At 44.9% G+C, this 23027-nt stretch overlaps 1 protein-coding gene across 1 annotated transcript in view; it reads left to right on the top strand.

The window, feature by feature from the left end:
* ATP6V0A4 (ATPase H+ transporting V0 subunit a4) overlaps window positions 1-23027 on the top strand; it is a 51086-nt gene that overhangs the window by 4828 nt on the left and 23231 nt on the right. Inside the window, exons 3-13 of the mRNA XM_030553537.1 lie at window positions 1020-1098; window positions 4702-4796; window positions 7423-7548; window positions 7936-8030; window positions 11237-11363; window positions 12095-12177; window positions 18448-18541; window positions 20656-20868; window positions 21566-21716; window positions 22012-22151; window positions 22747-22904. Coding sequence (XP_030409397.1) covers window positions 1020-1098; window positions 4702-4796; window positions 7423-7548; window positions 7936-8030; window positions 11237-11363; window positions 12095-12177; window positions 18448-18541; window positions 20656-20868; window positions 21566-21716; window positions 22012-22151; window positions 22747-22904 — 1361 coding nt within the window. The remainder of the gene's footprint in view (window positions 1-1019; window positions 1099-4701; window positions 4797-7422; window positions 7549-7935; window positions 8031-11236; window positions 11364-12094; window positions 12178-18447; window positions 18542-20655; window positions 20869-21565; window positions 21717-22011; window positions 22152-22746; window positions 22905-23027) is intronic.

Raw genomic sequence — 23027 nt, 5'->3', positions numbered from 1 at the left:
AAACTGCACCATGAGATTTATCTGTACAAGGAAGAGACTATGAAGCATTTATACATGCTTGACACTGATTTATTGGTAACTGCCAATACTGAATGGCATAGCAACTGAAATATCCTTGGTGAATTAGCAGACCAGAAGGGTCTGCTATGGGACATGGAAAATTCATCAGTATTTTTTTCTGCAGTGGTGCTGTTGGAAGCAATGGTGGAAAATGTACTGCAGACAGGGGGCAGTGGTTAATGTCTTCCACCGGTGGAGCTGCATCTGTACAGATAAATGTTTAGTAATTTGCTTAGTGTAAACAAGTTATATGGAATGTGCCTCACAAAACTACATCCCAAATAGTTTCACCTGTGACATTGGCATGTACATACCCAGAGGTTTGGTTATTTAAAGAAATGAGAGGAAAGAGGATTCAGAGTTTTGTTCAGGAGAATATCAAGTCTCCCATTGCTAGGACACCAGTTCATATCTAAGTGAGATCGGCAGTAGTGGAGAATAATTGTCTGATGCCTGTTCAGTGGCACTGGTGACACTAGATCAAGGATCTTGGTTCAGTTCCTCAGTGGCAAGTGGCCCATTGCACTACAGAGAAGAGCTCTCCTTTGTCAGGATAATGGGCAGGCTGTCTTGAGTGAATCACTGGCTGAATTCTGTGGTCCCTGTTATGCAGGAGGTCAGACCAGATGGTCCCAATGGTTCCTTCAGGCCTTAAAATCTATAAAATCCAAGAAGCCTCTTCTACCCCAGCTCAGACCTTTGACAGCCAGAGAAGTCATGACTGAATGGGCCAAGGATACGAGTCACGGTTGAGGCACAGTGATTGTCAGAAGAAGTTTTGTATTCCCACTGTTTGTGTGGTGCCTGTTGTGTGGCTAGGAGGCTACAAGGTTCAGTAATATGCAAAGGCAGCATCTTTCACCAATGCTAATATACAGTTAAACTAAAAGTCACCCAACTGGCAATCTACATTCAGCCCTGGGTTTATTTGGTTTTTTGTTTTGTTTTTTAATTTCTAGTTGAATGTGAATGTGAACAGCTTCCAGAGAAAGTTTGTGAATGAAGTCAGAAGATGTGAATCCTTGGAGAGGATCCTCCGTAAGTAGATGTTTCTACAACACCACTGGCTCTAGAACAATCGTAATCTAGTATTTCAGAAAACAAAGTGTTCTAACTAGCAAAATTTAATGGAATTTGTTCTAAAGGTGGCAAAGATTTCGTTAGAAAGTCTTTGTACTTTTCATCTGAAGGCATTGATGTGTTTGCATGCACCAATTAAGTGCCACTATACTACTGGGAGTGGGGACGGATGATGACGGGACTGTATATATCACATCTATTTGGCATATGAGTAAAATCAGGCGAAGAGAGGTTAAGTGTCCTGCATAAAATCACATAACAAGAGGGCTGGAAATGGAACCCGGGATCCTGACTCCTAGTCCTGTGTTCTAACCCTTAGAACATACTTTCTGCAGCAAAGCACGCCGTCTCAATGAGAGATTTCTTTAAAAAGCCGGCAGGCAATGAAAATGGGGTTTTTTTTAAGCTGTTTTTTCTTAAAGTCATCATTTTTGTGGAGCTTGCTAGGAAATGGTATCGATTGAAGTGTCCATAGAATCCTTAAAATTTCTACTTTTCTACTGTGTGAGGGGGACATAATTACACTCAGTTAGCATTTATAGTGCTAATCACCCATTGATCCCCACGCACCTTGCAAAGCTGGGTAAGCACTATTCTCCGCATTTTACAGGTGGCTATATTGAGGGCCAGAGAGGTTAAATTTCATGTCCAGTGTCTCACAGTGGGTCAGTGGCACAGCTGGGGATAGACCGTAGGTCTCCTACCTTCCAGCCTGCAGCCCTATCCCTTTTGGAAGAGGGCCCTGGATACTTAAGACAAGTGCTACTAGCTGGGGAGAGGAGGGTAAAAGCTGTTGTTGGCTGGGGATAGTTTTTCAGCTGGTGTTAGCTGTAAGTAGGGTACATAAACAGGGACAGGACAGTATGGGGAATGGGTGTTAGGACTTGCTGTTCTTTTGAGCTGTTTAAGTCAGCGGAACTGAAGGCATTCAGCACATTGCAGGGTCTGGATTTTGAAGGGCATGCAAACAAAAAGTCAGTGGCCAAGGATATAGGGCTTGATTCACAAAAAGACATAGATACCATAACTGCTATTTTAGGCACCTAAATCCCAGAATCAGGCCCCACTGGGATTCACAAACCCCCGGTCAGCTGCCACTGCACGCTGCAGGCAATGAAACTCTTTTGGTGCCTACATTTTTGCATTAGAAGTTACCTCTGCCCCTGTGTTTCTGTCTCTGAGCTCATGCACTGCTGCCTCACTCTGACATCCAGATGCCCAAATCCCAGTGTGATACATGAACTGGGGGAAGATCAGCCTTCCTCCGCCTAACTCACTTGTGGGGCCCAATCTGGTAAGCAGGCCCAGAGATCACCTACCAGACTGGGCCCCTGCAGGTGAGCTCACACAAAACAGCTGGAGGGGAGGAGGAAGAGTTCCCTCAATAACTTTTAGCCCAGTGGCTAGGTTGCTCACCTGGAATGCGGGAGACCCCTGGTTCAAGTTTCACTCCAGCTGAGAGGAGATGGGATTTGAACAGGGATCTGCTATCTCTCAGGTGAGTGCCCTAACCACTGGGCTATGGGACAGTCTGATATGGGGGTCCATCTATTTCTCATGTTGAAGCTGTTCCACTTGGCCCCTGGCACCAAGAGACAATTCCAAGAGAGGGTGGCACCTCCCTCCATCTTGGATTTAGGTGGTGAACTCCCTGAAAGGGATGGGACAAGAACACACCCCGTGCTTTTGCATCTCCCATTGGCTAGCTCAGGTGAGGAGCTGCCTAGCATGACAGCTTTTGTCAATCCCATTCTCAGGTGCCTGTCTCATTCGTTGTCAAGGAGTGTGGGCACCAAACCCAGGATTTGTGATATCAATACAAGAAGGTGCAAGGTTCAAGGTGTCTAAATAAATCTATTGTATAAAATGAAACACAGGGAAAATGTAGGCTGGATAGCAGGGAACGTTTGCTACCAGTGGGCTCTATTCTATTGCAGTGTATTCTCCTGAGGTGCTCCTGGGGGAATTCTGCACTACTGCGCATGTGCATAATTAATAAGCCCTTCAGATTTCTAATCTTTTGTGCAGAAAAAAGCTTCTGCCAAAATGTTGCTACAGTTCCACGTTTTGTGCACCAGCGGGCGCTGTGGCAATAGAACAAAGCTGCAGCTTCCCGCCATCATGGGAAGAAGAGAGAGAGAACTGCTTTCTTCACAGTAGGCCAGGTCAGGCGACAGGCTATGAGGAGACAGACAGCATGGGGTGTTGGGGGGTAAGACAGGAATTCATAAGGGCTAATGGGGAAGGACAGACTGGGACAGGGTGGAGGTGCAGGGGGCACATGGGGACAGGGGGAGGGAGTGCAGAGCTACATAGGGACAGGGGAGTGGCTGGGTGGGAGCACAGAAACACATGGGGACAGGAGGAGGAAGAACAGGGACAGGGGAGCAGCTGGGTGAGGGCACAGAGACAAATGGTGATGAGAGATGCAGAGCTACACAGGGAAAGGGGAGTGGCTCGGTGAAGGCACAGAGGCACATGGGGAGGGGGTACAGGGACAGAGAATGGCTGGGTGGGGGCACAGAGGCATATAGGGACAGGGGGAGGGGGTACAGGAAGACATAGGGACAGGGGAATGGCTGAGTGAGGGCACAGAGACACATGGGGATGGGCAGATGTACCTGACTGAATGGGAGAGGCTAGGGGTCAGCCAGGGTCTGCATGGGAGAAGCTCCCTGACAATGCTCCTCCTCTCCCCAAAAAAACCTGTTCCATACTTTTCCCACCCATACACAACAACCCTCCAAGTTCACAGCCAGGTTCCTTCCCAGCAATGTACTTCCTTCTCCCTCAGTGCCTCTGTTACCCCTGACTCCCCCAAACCCCCTCAAGCCTTTGCACTGCTTCTGAGGGGTGTGGGAAATACGGTTCTGTATTGTAGATTAAATGAATTATTACTCAGAGTTCTGTATTAATATGCCTAGTAAGGAATCTATTTGTCAAAAAACATTTCCTGAATCTTTTTTGTTGTCTGTATTGTTACAGACATACTTGCTGATAGGTAATTTGAAATAAATTACCAAAAATAATTGAAACTGGTGTGATTACATTGTGTTATTTTGACAAATAAAATATGTAGAATTTTTGTGGAATTTTGAAATATTGTACCCAGAATTTTTAATTTTTTGGCGCAGAATTCTACCAGGAGTACTGAGGGAGGTTGGAGTAGCCCTGCCCCTTGAGGATTTGAAACTGTTCTGGAGAAACCACCAGATACTATATTGTAAGGAACAACAGGCTGGAGAGCAGGCACAATGAACTAATAATCATTTTCCACTGCCATGTCTATGATTAGGTTAGCTTCGTACTACAGTCACGATTCCCAGGTGTATACAATTATCTTCTCTGGAGAAGGAGCAGCTTCCTTGCTGCTGAGGGAGGCTCCAGGGAGCCAGATGCTTGGGTGTCGAAGAGTTCCACAAATATTTGGTGAATCTCCTAGAACAAGTGTCGAATGACATTTGAATACTGTGATCATGTGTCATGATGTCACATTTGGGTCACCACCGCAGGCCGTGTCAGTGACTCCATGGAAAACCTAACAGTGCCTTTTCCTTGCAGGCTTTCTGGAAAATGAAATGGAAAATGAAATTGTGATCTTCAAACCTGAAAAGTATCCTGACACCCCCATGCCTCGAGAAATGATTGATTTGGAGGTACAAAATTCTGCCCTGCCTTGGGGGCATATGGAGCAAGATTGGGCAGGGGAAGAGTGAAATTACATATAAACCCACATATTAAACATCTCAGGAAAACCATGTGGGTCCCAGAAATGGAGGAAAGTGACTCACCAGTGTCAAATTCTCATGAAAAAACGACGAGGAGTACTTGTGGCACCTTAGAGACTAATACATTTATTTGGCATAAGCTTTCATGGGCTAAAACCCACTTCATCAGATGCACAGAGTGGAAAAAACAGTAGGCAGGTATATGTACATAGTACATGAAAAGATGAGAGGGTACAGTAACGCCTCACTTAACGTTGTGGTTATGTTCCTGAAAAATGTGAAATGATGTTAAGCGAATCCAGAGGGTGGAAGAGGGTGGGTTATTTCCCAGGGAATGCCTTACTGCTAAATGATGAACTAGCAATTGGCTGATCCCTCAAGGGTTAACCTGTTGTTGTTAATGTAGCCTCACACTCTACAAGGCAACAATCCTAGAGTCTATGAAAACATGAATGGAGGAAGGGGAGACAGTATGGCAGACAGAGACACACCATGTGTGTGAGAGAGAGATGCACATTTCCCCTTTAAGCATGTTGGCCCCACTCTAAGTACATTGCCTTTTTAAATAGACCAGCAAGTTGAGAGGGCAGCTGCTGCCAGGATGCTCCCTCTGTCCTGAGCCCCGTTGTGTGCCCCCCCCCACGCACCCTGGCTGTATGGAAGATGGGGTAAGTGGGGTGCAAAAATAGAGGGGAGGGGGACACCTTGGCATTAGCCTCCTCCTCCCCCACCTGCACAGCAAGCAGGAGGCTCCTGGGAGCAGCGCCAGGCCAGAGGGCAGGAGCAGCACATGGCAATGGGGGGAGGGATAGCTGAACTGCCAGCAATTGGTAGCCTGCTGGGCGGCTGCCTCACAGAGGACTTGGGGGAGTGGGGAGCTGATGGGGGGCTGCTGGTCCACCCTCTTCCAAGCCCCCACCAGCTAGCCTCAAAGGGCTGCTCTTCCTGCAAGCAGTGGACAAAGCAGGCAGCTGCCAAATGATGTTCTCAGGGAGCATTGCACAACTTTAAACAAGCATGTTCTCTAATTGATCAGCAACGAAACAACGTTAACCGGGACAACTTTAAGTGAGGAGTTACTGTATATATACCTGCCTACTGTTTTTTTCCGCTCCATGCATCTGATTAAGTGGGTTTTAGCCCATAAAGCTTATGCCCAAATAAATTTGTTAGTCTCTAAGGTGCCACAAGGACTCCTTGTTTTTGCTGATACGGCTACCACTCTGAAAATTTTCATGGGTTAGCCATGTTATTCTGTAGTTGGGCACAACACTGTGTAATAGATTAATAATACTGCATTTATATGTCACTTCCCAGACATAGATATTGGAGTGCTTTAGTACAAAGGGGAGCTTGCATAATGATCTCCATTGTTACAGGGGGGAACTTAGGAACAGAGAGGTTAAATAACTTGCTCTCTCACATACCCAATTTGCAGCAGAAAATCAGACTCCTGACTTCCAGTCACGTATTTTCTCCACAGAGTTGATGAGAGACAAAATTTATTTATTCCAGGCCTCCTGGTGTACTGGGAGGGTCTTCTGAGGTTTAATCCACTTGCTCTTCTTTTTTAAAATGTTTTGTGTCTATAGACTTCCCCTTTTATACCATTTGTTCTCTACCCTGTTTTGACTGCCAGCCATGTCAGTAGAAGCCTTTACCAGACTACCAGGGCTGTTTGCACTGAAGTGAAACCTGGTGCTGTGACCACTACATTCAGAGCTGGATTATCTCTTCTTGAAGAGTTAACAGCTAGGTTGAAACATCTGACTGTTTCAGCACATTGGCTACGGCTGGGGTTTTCAAAGAGCCTAAGGGAGGCAGGCAGTTCTTTTAGACCCCTTTGAAAATCCCAGCAAAGGCCTATTCGTGACCTATTCCCCGTCATGAAAACCGCCATGGTTTCATAGAAAAGAATAGCCTTTTGCTATGTTAATTTTGCCTGTGGAGATTAGCAGTGATGATTGGAGGAAACTTGATTTGTTGAATATTGGTAAATGGGTACCTCTAAGATTTAGATCTTATTCTGTAAGGGTGCCATGAGCCCTCTATCCCCATTGAAGTCCGTTGGGAAATCTGGGAGCTGAAGCTGCTCTGAACCTCAGAAGTTGCATTCAGCACCTTGCTGGTTTGGGCTATGATGTGTCCTAAAAGAACCCATTGACTCAGAAGCACAGAGTTTGTTTGCTTTTAATCCAACTGGAAATGAAGTTTACAAACTGATTGGTTTTAATCAAGATTGACTGTCGCTGTCTGAGAAGAGACCATGATCTATCTTCACGTGGAATGATGGTCTGCTGGCTTGCCTAATTTAGTGCCTAAATATAACTTTGAGTCACTGCATGTAACAGAGAGGGTGGCAGGGGGAAGGTTAGTGGTTTGATAGCTTTGTGCATATACCTAAACAGCTGATGAATATTTTAAAGTGTTCATTGCACAATCAGACATGTCTGCCCATATTATCTTACAATCCTTTTGACAGGGATGTGGCAACCTGTAAAAGAATAACTGGGCCTGTCTTGCATCTTTCCTGTTTTGTTTTGGTTGTAAACAGACAGTTCTGGAGAAACTGGAGGGTGAGCTGCAGGAAGCCAATCAGAATCAGCAAACCTTGAAACAGAACTTTCTAGAACTGACTGAACTAAAACATCTCCTGAAGAAAACTCAGGACTTCTTTGAGGTGAGAGTTCTTCAGTTCTGTCCGCTTTGTCCTTCTTTCTTGTTCGCAGAGGGGTTGATGAATTTTTAAGTTGTTTATGCTTTTGGCTTTATTTTTGAGGGGGGTTAAAAAGACTCCAGATTTCCTTTATTCCAGATTTGAGATCAAATTTTCCAAAATGTCTTGGTGAACCTAAGTCTCTTTGGGTCTCAGGCTTCTCAGTGCCTATCTCATGGGCTCCTAAGTCACTTAGACTCTTGAAAATTTGACACTTGGTCTAGCTCTCTGTAGAAAACTGTCTTCAGACAAACAGTAGCAACAGTAAAGATGTGACAACAGTTAAATACATTGGAATATGTTAGTGTTTTTTAAATAATTTCAAAAGAAAATGTTGATTTCTGCTTTCAGACAGAAACCAATCTACCAGATGATTTCTTCAATGAAGACACTTCTGGTCTGTTGGAATTAAGAAGTACTCCTGCCTCAGTGGCTGCAAAGTTGGGGTCAGTGTGACTATAGGCTTATAGCTTTAATAAGGCCAGTGCAAATATTCCCTTCCCTTTTACTTCCACCAGCATTAATAAGCTGGTTTCAGCACCGTGACCCAGTCTTAGAGGCTTGCTGAATTCAGTTCCTATCTTCAAATAGCTTAGTACAGGCTGCTTTTCCGTCTCTTAATTGTAACTCATTGATTAAAATGAAAGCAACATTAGTGTTTTGAAGGAGACAATAGATGATTAAAAACCTGATCTTTATGGCTCAGAGTATTACTAAATGGGATGGACAGCCTTTCAGCTCCAGGTCACTGGTTCAAATGTGCCTAGTGACTGAAAATCACTGCCATCTGACAGCTATTGAGTGGTCTCTGGGAAACTTAGTGAAGAAAATGGAAAGGAGCATCTAGTCTGACAAGTCAAGTGTTAAAGTGCAATTAGGCAGGGCAAAAAAGAATTTGAAGAGCTACTATCAAAAGACACAAAAAGGAATAGCAACATTTATTTTAAGTACATCAGAAGCAGGTAGCCCACCAAACAATCAGTGGGGTCACTGGATGATCAAGGTGCTAAAAGAGCACTCGAGAAAGTCAAGGCCATTGCAGAGAAGCTAAATGAATTCTTTGCATCAGCCTTTACTGTAGGGGAGGTGAGGGAGATTCCTGCACCGGAGCCATTCTTTTTATGAGACACATTTGAGGAACCGTCTCAGATTAAGGTGTCATTAGAGGAGTTTTTGGAACAAATTGATAAATTAAACAGTAATAAGTCACCAGGACCAGATGATATTCACCCAAGAGTTCTGAAGGGACTAAATATGAAATTGCAGAACTACTAATTGTCATCTGTAACCTATCATTTAAACCAGCTTCTGTACCAGATGACTGAAGGATAGCTAATGTAACACCAATTTTTAAAAAAGGCTCCAGAGGTGATCCCAGTAATTACAGGCCAGTAAGTCTAACTCCAATACAGGCAGATTGGTTGAAACTATAGTAAAGAACAGAAGTATCAGACACATAGATGAACATGATATATTAGGGAAGAGTCCAACAGGGCTTTTGTAAAGGGAAATCATGTCTCACCAACCTATTAAAATTTTTTGAGGGGGTCAACAAGCATGTGGACAAGGCTGATCCACTGGATATAGCGTACTTGGACTTTGAGAAAACCTTTTACAAGATCCCTTACCAAAGGCTCTTAAGGAAACTAAGTAGTCATGAGATAAGAGGGAAGGCCTTCTCATGGATCAGTAACTAATTAAAAGAAAGGAAACAAAGGGTAGGAATACATGGTCAGTTTTCACAAAGGAAAAAGGTAAATTGTGGGGCCTCTCAAGGATCTGTACTGGGATCAGTGCTGTTCAACATATTCATAAATGTTCTGGAAAAAGGGGTAAACAGCAAAGTGGCAAAATTTACAGACAAAATTATTCAAGATAGTTAAGTCCAAAGCAGACTGCAAAGAGTTACTAAGGCATCTCACAAAACTGGGCAACAAAATGGCAGATGAAATTCAATGTTAATAATGCAAGTAATGCACACTGACAAGGCACACATAATCCAACTATACGGACATAATGATGGGACCTACATTAGCTGTTACCACTCAAGAAAGAGATCTTGGAGTCATTTTGGATAGTTCTCTGAAAATATCTGCTCAGTATGCAATGGCAGTCAAAAAAGCGAACAGAATGTTAGGAACCATTAGGAAAGGGATCAATAAGACAGAAAATATCATAATGCCACTCTGTAAATCCATGGTACACCCACACCTTGAACAATGACTTCACTTCTGACTGCCCCATCTCCAAAAAGATATATTAGAATTGGAAAAAGTACAGAGTAGGGCAACAAAAATGATTAAGGGTATGGGACAGCTTCGGTATGAGGAGAGATTAATAAGAATAGGATTGTTCATCTTAGAAAAGTGACAACTAAGGGGGGATATGATAGAGGTCTATAAAATCATGACTGGTGTGGAGAAAGTGAATAAGGAAGTGCTGTTTACCCTTTCACATAACACAAGAACCATGGGTCTCCCAATGAAACAATAGCCAGCAGGTTTAAAACAAACAAAAGGAAGCATTTCTTCACACAATGCACACTCAACCTTTGGAACTCGTTGCTAGGGGATGTTGTGAAGACCCAAATTTAACTGGGTTCCAAAAAGAATTAGATCAGTCATGGAGGATAGGTCCATCACTGGCTATTAGCCAAAATGGTCAGGGATGTAACCCCATACTCTGAGTGTCCCAAAACCTCCAGCTGCCAAAAGCTGGGACTGGACAACAGGGGATGGATCTACCATAAATTGCTCTGTTCTGTTCATTCCTTCCAAAGTGTCTGACACCAGCCACTGTTAGAATTTAGGATACTGCATTAGACGGACCGTTGTTCTGTCCCAGTATGGCCGTTATGTTCTTGTGACAGATGTGCACATCACAGAAACCACCTCTGCAGTTTACGCTCAGGGCTCGTCTACGTAGAAAGCTGCACTGAGTTTAAATGAAGTCGAGGCAGATGGCATGATGCTGACTGTGACTTTGCAGCAATGTTGGCCAAGACAAGTCATGTTTGGTACTATGCAGCTAGTCATGGTTAAATCCCCATACAGTGGTGTTTTGTAATGTAGGCAGTTCCAAGGCAGTCTTGCTATCATGAAGGCCACTAAGGGTCAGGGCTTAGTTACTCCAGCCTTGGGCTAGATTAAGAGGGAGAGAAAGCAGGGAAACTGAACTCTGCTCTAAACTTTTGACCTCGTCAGGTTGAGGATGAGGTACATTGGTCAGTCAGTGAAACTCACGTGCCCTGCTTGTGCTGTACCGGCTGTGTGTATAGAGAGTGTTTCAGTTTCCAGTCCTGTCAGCCAGGTGCCTTTCACCATCACTATATCCGCTTCACATATTTAAGAAGAGAATGAACCTGTTTCTCTCCCTGCTCCTCTCCCTCCCTCCCCTAATCATGAAACAGAGAGGTGGGCTTATAGCCCCCTAAAAAGTTAGAAAAAAGTGAATGGATTAAGAAGTAAGATCCGTGCTTGATCGTCTCTTAATATAGAGGCCTCACCTAACTACAGGCACACTTGTAGCCAGGGTCCCAGGTCGGATTTGAATGTAAATACATAGACTATGGAGCCTCAATGATTATAAAACCCAGTGTGGTACGTGTTCAAAAATATGCCTGCCATTTATCTGTCTTGTTAACGCTGCCTAGATTCACAGCAGGCGTGATAAAAAGGGAAAGGATGGTGCCTTTTGAGCGTTTACTGTGGAGAGCCTGCAGGGGAAACATCTATTTGAGATACACTGAAATGGACACTGCCCTGGAGGACCCTATTACGGTAGGTATATTCCTGCTTCACCTCCTTCCCACTTTATATACGCGCACGCACACACCTTTAGAGACACTCAAACTGCCATGATAACCCTCTGCCATTCTACTGTACCTGCTACCTGAGTTAAAACCGTGGTTCAAAGAGGCTAATCCATATAGTAAGAGGCAGGCTGGACAAGTATGGGGCTGGGAGGCCCTCTTTAAAACACAACAGATCTTTGTTTTCCCCATTTTCAGTTGTTATGATCACTGTTGCCCATTTGGCCTGAGCAGTTTGCCAATAATCTGGGCCTTGTAGGGTTGTTTTCAATGGGATGAGAACTCATTGTCAGGTACATTCTTGGTATATTCTTGTTTATTTACGAAAGTGTACACAAAGTTCTGTGTCCCTGAACACAGTAGAAACAAACAACAGTTTTCTTGCTCAGAAATTTCCAGATCTGTCCCTCCAGCAAGCTCTGTGCCCAAGAAGCCCTGTCCTTTGCTTTCTCTGAGGGTCACACTTATGACTCCTGCTGGCATTCTGTCTCCAGTATACACAGCCTGCAACAGATATCTTAGCCCTTGTGTTTGCAACCAGGGGAACCCCTCTGAATAGCATTTTGTGTTTTAATTGATGTTCCTGGAAAACTATTTAAAAAAATGCTATTGAAAAAGAGTGACTAAAAATCTTCCCTTTTCAGTACTGTGCTGTACTTTGTTATGAGCATTTTAAAATCTGCTTGCATTGCTTTTCAGAAGGAACAGATGAAAAAGAATGTGTTCATTATCTTCTATCAAGGAGAGCAGCTCAGCCAAAAAATCAAGAAGATTTGTGATGGGTAAGGCAGACGGTTGAGAAAGTAGCAATGACTCTTTTGGGGATGTTTACTTGGCAGGATTGGCTAAAGGAGAATGAGAGTAGAGATTATTTCTCAGCGCTCCGCTGTCAGCTCTACCAATTTGCTCCATCTTGCTTTTTATTTCTGCTGTGTCTAATAATAAAAATATGTATCACCTTGGCATTTTAAAATTAAGGCCCTCAGTTTTCCAAAGTGACTAGCGATTTCAGGAGCCTCAATTTCTAGATTTCTAAGCAGATACCTTAATGGGCCTGGATTTCAGAAGGTCTCAGCACCCACCCTATGAAAATCAGACCCTTATTAGGGTGTCAGAAGATGGGCATTCCAAAACTGAGGATCCCTAAAATCTCTAGTCACGTTTGAAAATTTAGGACAAATTTTATTAAGCTTCTGTTTAAAGGATCTGGTGCTATATTTTTAAACAACCTTTCTATATTGAATTAACTGCTGGCCTCTGTGCTAGTCTCTTTAACTGTTATTGAAAGGAAACAGAAAAGAATAAAAATTAAAATCTTAACCATTCCATCTCATTCCCAGTTAAACAAACTTTAAAAAAACTAATCAGGTCTGAATACTGCGTTACTGTTTTATAACACTAAGTACTGATGGGCTTTGTATTGTGTAAGTCAGATTTGATTAACTGTCACTGAATCCATTTTCATACATAACCCCCCCCTTCAGCATAGTTAGCCGAAGTCTTAAGGCTAGCAGATTTTTGCAAGGATGACTCCAAGAAAGAACCCTATGTGAGAACCAGAACTGGCCATACCTGACACAGCCATCTGGTGGGGGGGGGTCTTTTCCTTGGTCCCTAGGCTCAGTCAGGACTGGATCAGGAAGGGGAATTTTTCCAGTAAAGGTCTTTGTCTGAGGAGCTCCAGCTTGACAATCTGACCTTTAAGATCTGCTCCTGCATAATTGAAATCCATGGGAGTTTTACACTTCATTTCAATGGGAGTGGGATCAGTCCCATACTGGCTGCCTTTACAGCATGCTGCAGTAAGCAACAATAAACATTTCTCATGTATGTAACATGGCGATGACTATGCCTGAAGGCTTGTCTACGCCAGGGCTCTCACCGATGCTGCCACCCAACCCGTTGTAGAGCCAGCAGGAATTTTTCAGAAAACAATTTTAGTAGATATAAGAACCATCATCATTTTGGTTGTCAGTGCGGATTGAACTCAGGTCCCCAGAGCTAAAAGCGTGAACCTCTGTCCCTTGAATAAAAGGGCTGCAGCTGGGAGCCTAAGGGGGTTAGGTACTCATATCCCATTGGAATTCAAAGGGAGTTAGGCACTAACACCTATACCCTCTACCTCGGAGCTGAAGCAGACTCCTCCTTTATGGGAAGCAGACACTGAGCAGTGGCTCTGTGGACATGCCTGTAGGTTCTCCTAATCCTGTTTAATTTAAAAGTAGAAATGAAGTTGATGGTGCCATTGTAGTCCCTAAAAAGCAGTTGCTCACATCAGAAACCCAGCATCATCAGCGCACAGTTAAGCACAACCGTAACAGTTAATATTCTGCAGAAACCCTGGATTGGAATAGCAGGATTTTTACAGGTCAGAATAAGCTTTGATTGGGGGAACAGTATATGGAATGCTTGCACATCCCTCACTTGCAATATGCTTTGCTCTAACTGATAACATTAGTCTGCCAATTTCATGAGCATTAATCCCATGCACAAATTTATTAAAGAGATGGAGGGGTGGGAGCGAGGAGATTTTTCCCTTTCTCTTAAACTGGTGGCTGCCTAGATGCTAATGTGAATGCTAAAATGGGTTTATCAGTGTACGGGTTCCCAGCTGAATTCTCCTTCAGCTTTCATAGATGTCTGTCATTACAGCAAAGGGGATATTTAATATGCAAAGGGGCTGTTAAACGATCAAAGTAGCATTGCTGGGATAATGTACAAAATGTGGGAACTCTACGGCATGGTGGAATAAGCTTTCAAGTTTGATTAAAAATACCAATTAAAAGATGGGCTAAGAGCTCTGAAGCATAAGAAGCTGGAGATAATTAAGCAGGGCTAGTAACCCTGGGATTCTTTTACAGGATGGTTTGTGGTTAGAGCTCCTGTTCAGAGTGGGCGGCTAGGTAAAGATATATTGTTGTGATTATAGAGCAGTGGCGCTTAAACTTTTGCACTGGTGCCCCTTTCACATAGCAAGCATCTGAAGGTGACCCCCCCCCCCGCCAATAAATTAAAAACACGTTTTTATATATTTAACACCATTATAAATGCTGGAGGCAAAGCCGGGTTTGGGATGGAGGTCAACAGCTTGCAAACCCCTATGTAATAACCTTGCAACCTCCTGAGGGTCCCAACCCCAGTTTGAGAACCCCTGTTGTACAAGGGTCAAATATACTGCTGTGTGTTTTCTTAAATTTGCCACAGCTCTTCCTCACGTATGGGCAAGAACTGATTCTGGGAAACATACTGTGACATGTCTTGAGACCATGATGTGATGCATGTTTCTAAATGTCACATGCTGTCTTTTAAAACCAATGGAATGGTCGCTTTACACCAGCTGATAATCTGATTATGTATCTTTGTGTAAAAAAGAAGCATTCTCTTCTAGGCTTTCTTTTTCAACTGTTTGATTCATGGAGTTATATCTCCATATAACCTTTGTGACATCCCCTGAAGTGACAGTGATGGCATGAGCATTAGACATTATGCCATCGCTACGTGAATCAAAGAGCTAATGACTAAGAAATCTGTGTATAAGTAGAAGCTATCATGTTACCTGACACTCACTCATTTTATGTAGTTACAAATGTTATCCACTGAGAGAGCCTCGTGAGATGTGTGTCTTGTTTTGTGAGGGTCCCAGTGGACAACAGGCCAGAAAACCTGTCAGCATACACTACATGAGTTTAACACAAACTATAGCCTGCTCTATGTGTAATTTTTGTATTGGTATAACTGTTGGTGTGATTTTTTTTAACTGCTATCATTATACCAGTACAACCCCTATTGTGGTTACAGTTATTCTGGAATAAAGGTGTTTTATGCCAATATCGCTTATTCCCCTTCCTGTACAGGAATAAAGCCAAGTCTACACTATGCTCTACAGTGACACAGCTGCAGCCTAGCACTGTAATGTAGACCCTTCCTACATCAGTGGAAGGAGTTTTTCAGTCTTTGTAGGTAATCTATCTCCCTGAGTTGCAGTAGGTAGGTTGATGGAAGAATTCTTCAATCTACCTGCTGTGTCTACACCTGGGGTTAGGTTGGCTTAACTGCAGCACTCGGGGGCTTTTCACACCCTTGAGCGATGTAGCTAGATCAGTCTAAGTGTAGACCAGGCCTCAACTATATTGATATAAGCACATTTACACTGGTATGGCTGAATCCATATTAGGGGAGGTATAGACTTTTGTGTGTGGATAAGGCCTTAGTAATGCAGACCGTGCATTAACTGTAACTATCCCTGTACAGTTAAATCCGCAAAACCCTCTCAGAGTGAACATAGGTTTATCGGTATAAAAGTGCTTCTACTGGTGTCAACACTTAGACTGAGGCCATGTCTACATCTAAAATTTTGCAGCGCTGGTTGTTACAGCTGTATTAGTACAGCTGTATAGGGCCAGCGCTGCAGAGTGGCCACACTTACAGCAACCAGCGCTGCAAGTGGTGTTAGATGTGGCCACACTGCAGCGCTGTTGGGCGGCTTCAAGGGGGGTTCGGGGAACGCGAGAGCAAACCGGGGAAGGAAACCAGCTTCGCCGCGGTTTGCTCTCGCGTTCCCCGAACCACCCTGCAAACCGCTGGGAAGGAGACCTGCTTGCTCGGGGGTTCGGGGAACGAGAGAGCAAACCGGGAAAGGAGACCAGCTTCGCCGCGGTTTGCTCTCGCGTTCCCCGAACCACCCTGCAAACCGTAGGGAAGGAGACCTGCTTGTTCGGGGAACGCGATAGCAAACCGGGGAAGGAGACCAGCTTCGCCGCGGTTTGCTCTCGCGTTCCCGGAACCACCCAGCAAACCTCAGGGAAGGAGACCTGCTTGCTCGGGGTTCGGGGAACGCGAGAGCAAGCTGGGGAAGGAGACCAGCTTGATTACCAGAGGCTTCCTCAGGTATGCTGGGATACCTGCTTATTCCACGGAGGTCAAGAAAAGCGCTGGTAAGTGTCTATACTTGATTACCAGCGCTGGATCACCAGTGCTGGATCCTCTACACCCGAGACAAAACGGGAGTACGGCCAGCGCTGCAAACAGGGAGTTGCAGCGCTGGTGGTGCCCTGCAGATGTGTACACCTCCTAAGTTGCAGCGCTGTAACTCCCTCACCAGCGCTGCAACTTTCTGATGTAGACAAGCCCTGACATAACTGAGTCCATGCCCCAGGCCAGGTCTACTCTACAGACTTCTGGTGGCACAGCTGTGTCAGCCAGAAGTGTGAAGAAGTGTGGTTCCTGACTAACACAGCTGTGCCAGCGAAACTCCCTGTGTAGATGCAATTGTGTAGTGTCAAAATGGCTTTCACCAGTATAGGTTGTTTCACTTGGGGGGTGGTTTATTGTACAAATTGCAGTTTTGCTGGGATAGCTGCATTCATGCAAGGAGTGCTTTGCTGATGTGGTATACAACTATAGCTAGTGCTGCTAGTGTAGGCCTGACCTCAGTCTACAATAACACACAGTACTGTACACTCTCAGTTTTAGTTGTTTACACTAGCAAATAAATATAGAAAACACATGTTCTAGACTAACTGGGTTTTATTAACATTTTCCTCAGTGATGGCTCTTTCTTAAGTGGGTCGTGTAACAGCTCACTGCCTGGGGATGTGCTGATTTTGTAATTGTGCTGCAAAGATAAAGGTGAATGACTACCATCAAGTCTTGGTACTACAGGGACATCTATTGGCTGCTCTGTTACACGACTGACTTTTCAGAAACTGCATTAAATGCCCCAATAACAGCTAAACGGGTGAAATGAGACCATCACTATGCTCTTGAATGAACTCACATAACAAAATGATACCCCCAAAAAAGATAAAAACACCCGATTGCCTGTCGGTGAACAGTTTTTTCACAAAGCGAAACCTCTATATCTGGCCTCTCAGTCCTCAGCCTCAAAGGGAGCCCACATCATTTTCAAAAGATGAGCCTGGGAGCTTAAATTCATGGCTTTGCTAGACACTAAAAATCATGGCCCGAATAGAGACACAGGGTTTATGGCCTATTACAGAGCTGTAACTAGGGATTTTTGCACCCGAGGCAAGGGACAGGCTCTTTGGTGGCAGGTTCCTCTCTAAGGGAAGGACCCGCCACCGCATTTCCACCAAAGAGCTGAATGTGCCGCCCCTCTCCCTTGCCGACTGGCAGCAATTCGGCAACGTGTCCCTCAGTCCCTTTCGGAGGGAAGGACTTGCTGCCGAATTGCCTCTGAAGGAGAGACTTTCTGCTCCTGAGGCAAGTGCCTCACTCGCTTTGCCCTCATTGTGGCACTGGCCTATTATTACAATCTGTAACCCACTAGTGTTAATCGGCCTCTTCACCTGGAATGGTCCCTTCAAATATGTGTTAACTACTTATGCTAAATAACTTATTCCACTTTGCATTTAGCTGTGATACTCTTGAGTACGTTTCCCAGACCTGAAGCAGAGCTCTGTGTAAGCTTGAAAGTCTGTCTCTCTCAGAAATTGGCCTAATGAAAGATATTACCTCACTCACTTTGGCTTTGCAGAAAATGTTATTTTTGTTGCTCTTTAAAATCCTTTCCATTAAGGCTAGGTTTACATGCCAGCCTATGTCGGCAAAACATATGTTGCTCAGGAGTATGAATATTCTGCATGAGTTACCCCAGTGTAAGTGTTTCTGTGCACGCTGCTACGCTGGCGCGAGAGCTTCTCCTGCCAACATAGCTTATGCCACTTGTGGAGGTGTGTTTTATATGCTGACTGGAGAGGGCTCTGCTGTTGGTATAGTGTCTTCACCAGACGTGCTTCAGCAACACTGCTGTATCCATTCAGTTGCACTGCTGCAGAGCTGCACATATAGACTTGGCCTAAGGAAAATCAAGTACCTTAACTCACAGCACAGAATGAGAGTCCCGTTTATTGTCGGGTTGAGGGAGGTTCCTATGTATAACTGCGCCTCAGCTATAGTGCCAGTGTATCTCAATGCATGAAGTGGAGATGGGGACCAGTTTTCAACTAAAAAGAGTGTGCAAATAGTCTTACAAATAACTGTGCATAGCGACGGTAAGTATGACTGGGTCTTTTCCTCCATCTTCATACTAGGTTTCGTGCTACAGTATATACCTGTCCAGAGTCTGCTGCTGAACGTCGAGAAATGGCCGATGGTGTGAATGCAAGGATTGAGGATTTAAATGCAGTAAGTGACACTAGCTTTATTTAGACCCTGATCCTGTGACTGACTGTGTGCAGACAGACTGGCTTCTGTGATCATGGGAAGCCCAGTTGACAGATGTAGAGATTCACACACAAGTAGGAGTCTGGCCACGTACAGTCACTTCAGAATCAGGGCCCTGGTGGTGAGCGGGGGATCCAGGAATAGCTAATCGTGGAATCATAGAACTGTAGGCTGGAAGGGACCTTGAGAAGTCACCTAGTCCAGCCCCTTGCATTGAGGCAGAACCAAGTAAACTTAGACCATCCCTGACAGGTGTTTGTCCGACCTTTGCTGCTGGTAAAATATATGTACCACATTGCATCATTATGTATGTGCGACATACATGACAGAAATTTTTTTTACAAATGTTTTAGAGAGTTTTACACATTTTTATTGGAACTATTTTTTGTGTGCAATAGCATTAGCAGAGGATGGCGATCTCAGCTGTCATATACAAACACTTCACCCCCTGGTCCAACTGTATAGGGATCAGAGGGCACCATAAAAACCTTTAAAAATACCTGAAATAGCTTTACTGTACCTAAAATGGCTGATCTCTCAGGCCCTTGGTGTAGTAACGAGTCCTGAACCACACTGGAAAGCCAGGGATCTCCCTTTTCCAGTCATATCCACCTCCTGTTTCTAACTTTGAAATTTCAACCCTTAAATCTATGACAGCGACAGAACTGAAAATTACCCATCTTGGGCCTCGGGGGTGTAATTTTGTGGGGAAAATTCCACATTTGAGGGGAAATAAGGAAAAGCTTCTTTCGAAGGTTCCTTTGGGGGGAAAAAATCCCAGTGGCATTTGAATGATGAGGCTCAGAGGCTGGGAATGTTAGCAGTCATCCTAGTGAAACTGGCTAAGCAGCTGAGTTGGCTAAAGGCACGTGATAAATTGCATAACCGTGTGATATATTAAAAATCCATGCGTTTGTGAGATAAATTTATCCTACACATGACCTTTGCTGATTGAACTCACACTGTGGTCTGTGGAAAGACACCCATCGGTTTGGATTGGGCCTTTAATCTATTTATTTGACTGGTTAGCTGGCACTGATAATGTCCTAAATAGTCTATGAATTGCATTGTCTTTGAATCATGCTGAACTTTCCAAAACTCATTTGTTTGGATTGCTTTGACTTTTGTCACCCAGCCCCTATTTAGAACCATGTTAACCTGTAAGGCAGGCGAGTGGCATAGTCAGGATGCCGGGTAAGAACTAGGGGCCTGGTGCTGTGGCTTATGCTCCACTTTGCTGAAGTCCGGATGGGGCCCTGGAAGAGTGCTGTAGTTAAACTAAAACACTCTCCCTCGCCATTTATAAAAACACAGATTTTCCTCTATTTGAAAAGGAGACCGATGCATTGGGTGTGGAGCTTTGGCTTGTTATGTTGTGCAAACTTTCTGTGCTGCTGCTCCGTGCAGCACAATGGGCAGCCCTCATTCTCTGTCCTTGTTCCAGACCATCCCATCTAGCAGTTGGAGATGCAGACATTTATTTGATGTGATATCATCCCCTTTCTAAATGCTCATGTCAGACTGACCCCGTGAGGGTCTCGCTACTGACTAGCCAGCTGGTCCAGATTTTGCTTTTAATTCTGCTTGCCTCAGCCAGCCAGACTCCTCTTGGTGCTTGTGAGCTGTGGAGGCCTTCTTGAGAGAGACCGAACTAGGGCCTGATCCCACATCCTACAGTTGGTGCCCAGGAACTCCTGAGGGTGTCATTGAGCGTTGAAGGTGCTCAGTGTCTGCAGGAAATATCTCAGCCCCTTTTAGGACCAAGCTCCCAATGAGCAGAGCTTTACATTTCAGGGGTCAGGAAAATGTGCCTTGCAGTATCAGCTACTGAGCTGGAATTAACAGGAATGAAGCTGCGATAAATCCCTCCCCCTCACCCTCCCACAGTATTTCAGCTTTCCAGAGATTGGCAAATTGCGTCCATGTTCAGATATCTTGGAATGCCATTATCGGGTGTTTGGCTGACTCATACTAAACACCTGCAATCCTTCCCCAGGCTTCCCTAAAATGTAGCTGGAGGGCACCACACCAAATACGTCCCCATTGCTTCACTATTGCTCCTGCGTTGTTTGCAGGTGATCACCCAAACAGAATCGCACCGCCAGCGGCTGCTGCACGAGGCAGCTGCGAACATGTGGACCTGGGGGATCAAGGTGAAGAAAATCAAGGCCATCTACCACATCCTGAATTGCTGTAACATTGACGTCACCCAGCAATGCGTCATTGCCGAGATCTGGTTCCCAGTGGCTGACTCTAGCAGGATAAAAAGGGCTCTCCAGCAGGGAATGGTGAGGGGCTAAGCACTGCTTCCCAGCCACTTTGTATCTGAGCCCCCTTCTTGCTTCAGATGGACTCCCAGGACCCACCATAACGTCTTTTTCTTCAGCTAGTTTTTTGGTCTGTCCCTCTCTTTTCTCTTTCTCCTGTCCTTTCCCTCGTCTGTTCTTATTTTTGGCTCTCCAGGCTCTAGTGGCTGCTGTCCTCATTCCCTGACAGAGATGCTTGCGGCTCAGGCTGGGTGGAAACATCCACAGGTGTGTCTGGACTTGGGCCACATGTACTGTCATGGCTGAGCTGAACTCTGCGTTGAGTTGCGCCTAGCACCCAGCAGCATTAGGCCCACTCAGAGAAAGGAGGAGAGGGGGGCGGCTGTCATGGAGCTGCTTGCCCCTTCACTTGCGGCTGTGGGAGCACATTTGCCTCCGGGAAGTGAGCAAGGTGTAGGAATGTGCGGTTCTGCCCAACACCACTGTGCCCTGAGTCTGCTGGGGCTAGTCGGTCTAGCCCATCTCCTCAGGGGACCTGCTTCCAAGGTTGGGAGACAGTGGGATAAAGGGGTGTATAATGCACACCTGTTGGGGAGGGTTCACTAGCCAAATACTATTCCATGGCGAGGTTTCTTGGCAAACAGTATGACGTGACTAGTAAGAACAGGCTAACATTCACCCCCACCATTTCACGTCGGTCCTTGTTGCCTGTTTGCAGGAACGTAGCGGCTCTACCATCTCTCCTATCCTGACTGCAGTACAGTCTAAGATGGCCCCACCCACCTTCAACAGAACCAACAAGTTCACTGCAGGCTTTCAGAACATTGTGGATGCTTATGGTGTGGGAAGCTACAGGGAGATGAATCCAGGTAAAAAGCCACGTGGTTTGCTGCAGCCTGAAGATGAGATCCTGCCAAGCACATGGGTCAGAGGGGAGGGCCTCTGGTCTCTGACCACACTTTGTGATCCAAAACCACGTATGTCACAGCTCAACCAAATTCTCTGCTGGTGCAAATTAGTTGAGCTCCATTGACTTCAGTGAAACTGCACCCCTTTACGCATGGCATAGAATCTGGCCTTCTGACCCTAGTGGTTGATTTAAAAAGCTGATTCCTGTCTAGGTCCTTCAGTGAAACTGAGCTCCTGTTTGTCTCCTTCCATCAGCTCCATACATTATAATTACCTTCCCCTTCTTGTTCGCGGTGATGTTTGGAGATTGTGGCCACGGTGCTATTATGCTGGCCTTCGCCCTCTGGATGGTCACTAATGAGAAGACACTTTTGGCCCAGAAAAGCAATAATGAGGTGAGTTTCCTAGGACTGAATGCATCCTGCCGGCCTTGCAGCGGGTTCCAAAACTCTTACTCAACACTGAAAACATCTAAACCCCAAAATGTTAAATGAGTTTTCTTCTGTAAAACTCAGAGGAGCTAAGAGGCCTAGCTGTTTGGCAAGTAGTTCCTCTGCCTAATAATAACACAGAGGGCCAGATCACCCCAAACACGCTCTAACTTTGCACCTGCAGTTTCACACACCCACATACATGTCTGTACAAAACTGCAGCTGGCATTTGTATGTGCAAATTGGGGCTAAGTTTTCAAAAGTCGGACCGTAAAGTCAGGCTCTTACATCCACCTTTAGGGGTCTAAGTAAAAGGCCTGATTTTCAAAAATGTTGAGCAACCAGCAGCTCCCATTAAAATCACTGGGTGTTCAGCACTTCTGAAATTAGGTGACAGTCATTTCTGTAGGAACATCTTATCCAAGCATGAACATGTGGAAATACAGAAGTGAGTGAGTGAATGACTCTGTAAAAGAATTCCTCTCCCGGGGCATGCTGCACAGTGCGAGCATTGTTTAGTTGTGTGGTTGCTTACTTTCCCTGAATTCTTCCCTTACAGATTTGGAACACCTTCTTTGGTGGGCGCTACCTGATCCTGCTCATGGGCATATTCTCCATTTATACTGGCTTCATCTACAATGACTGCTTCTCCAAATCTTTCAACATCTTTGGTTCTTCCTGGCATACCCGCCCCATGTTTAGGAACAACACGTGGAAGTAAGTGGTAAATGATCTAAAAACAAAAAGGAAGATGACACATAATGGAACAATATTTTATTCCATGTGAATTAGAAGAGAGACCTGCTGAGGATGCATCTGGGGCTGGGCTGAATCCCTGGG

This window comes from Gopherus evgoodei, chromosome 1 (genome assembly GCF_007399415.2).
Source record: "Gopherus evgoodei ecotype Sinaloan lineage chromosome 1, rGopEvg1_v1.p, whole genome shotgun sequence".
NCBI classification, from domain to species: domain Eukaryota; kingdom Metazoa; phylum Chordata; order Testudines; family Testudinidae; genus Gopherus; species Gopherus evgoodei.
Note: the sequence above shows the minus strand (reverse complement) of the source record. Positions and strands in the feature narration are given on the sequence as shown.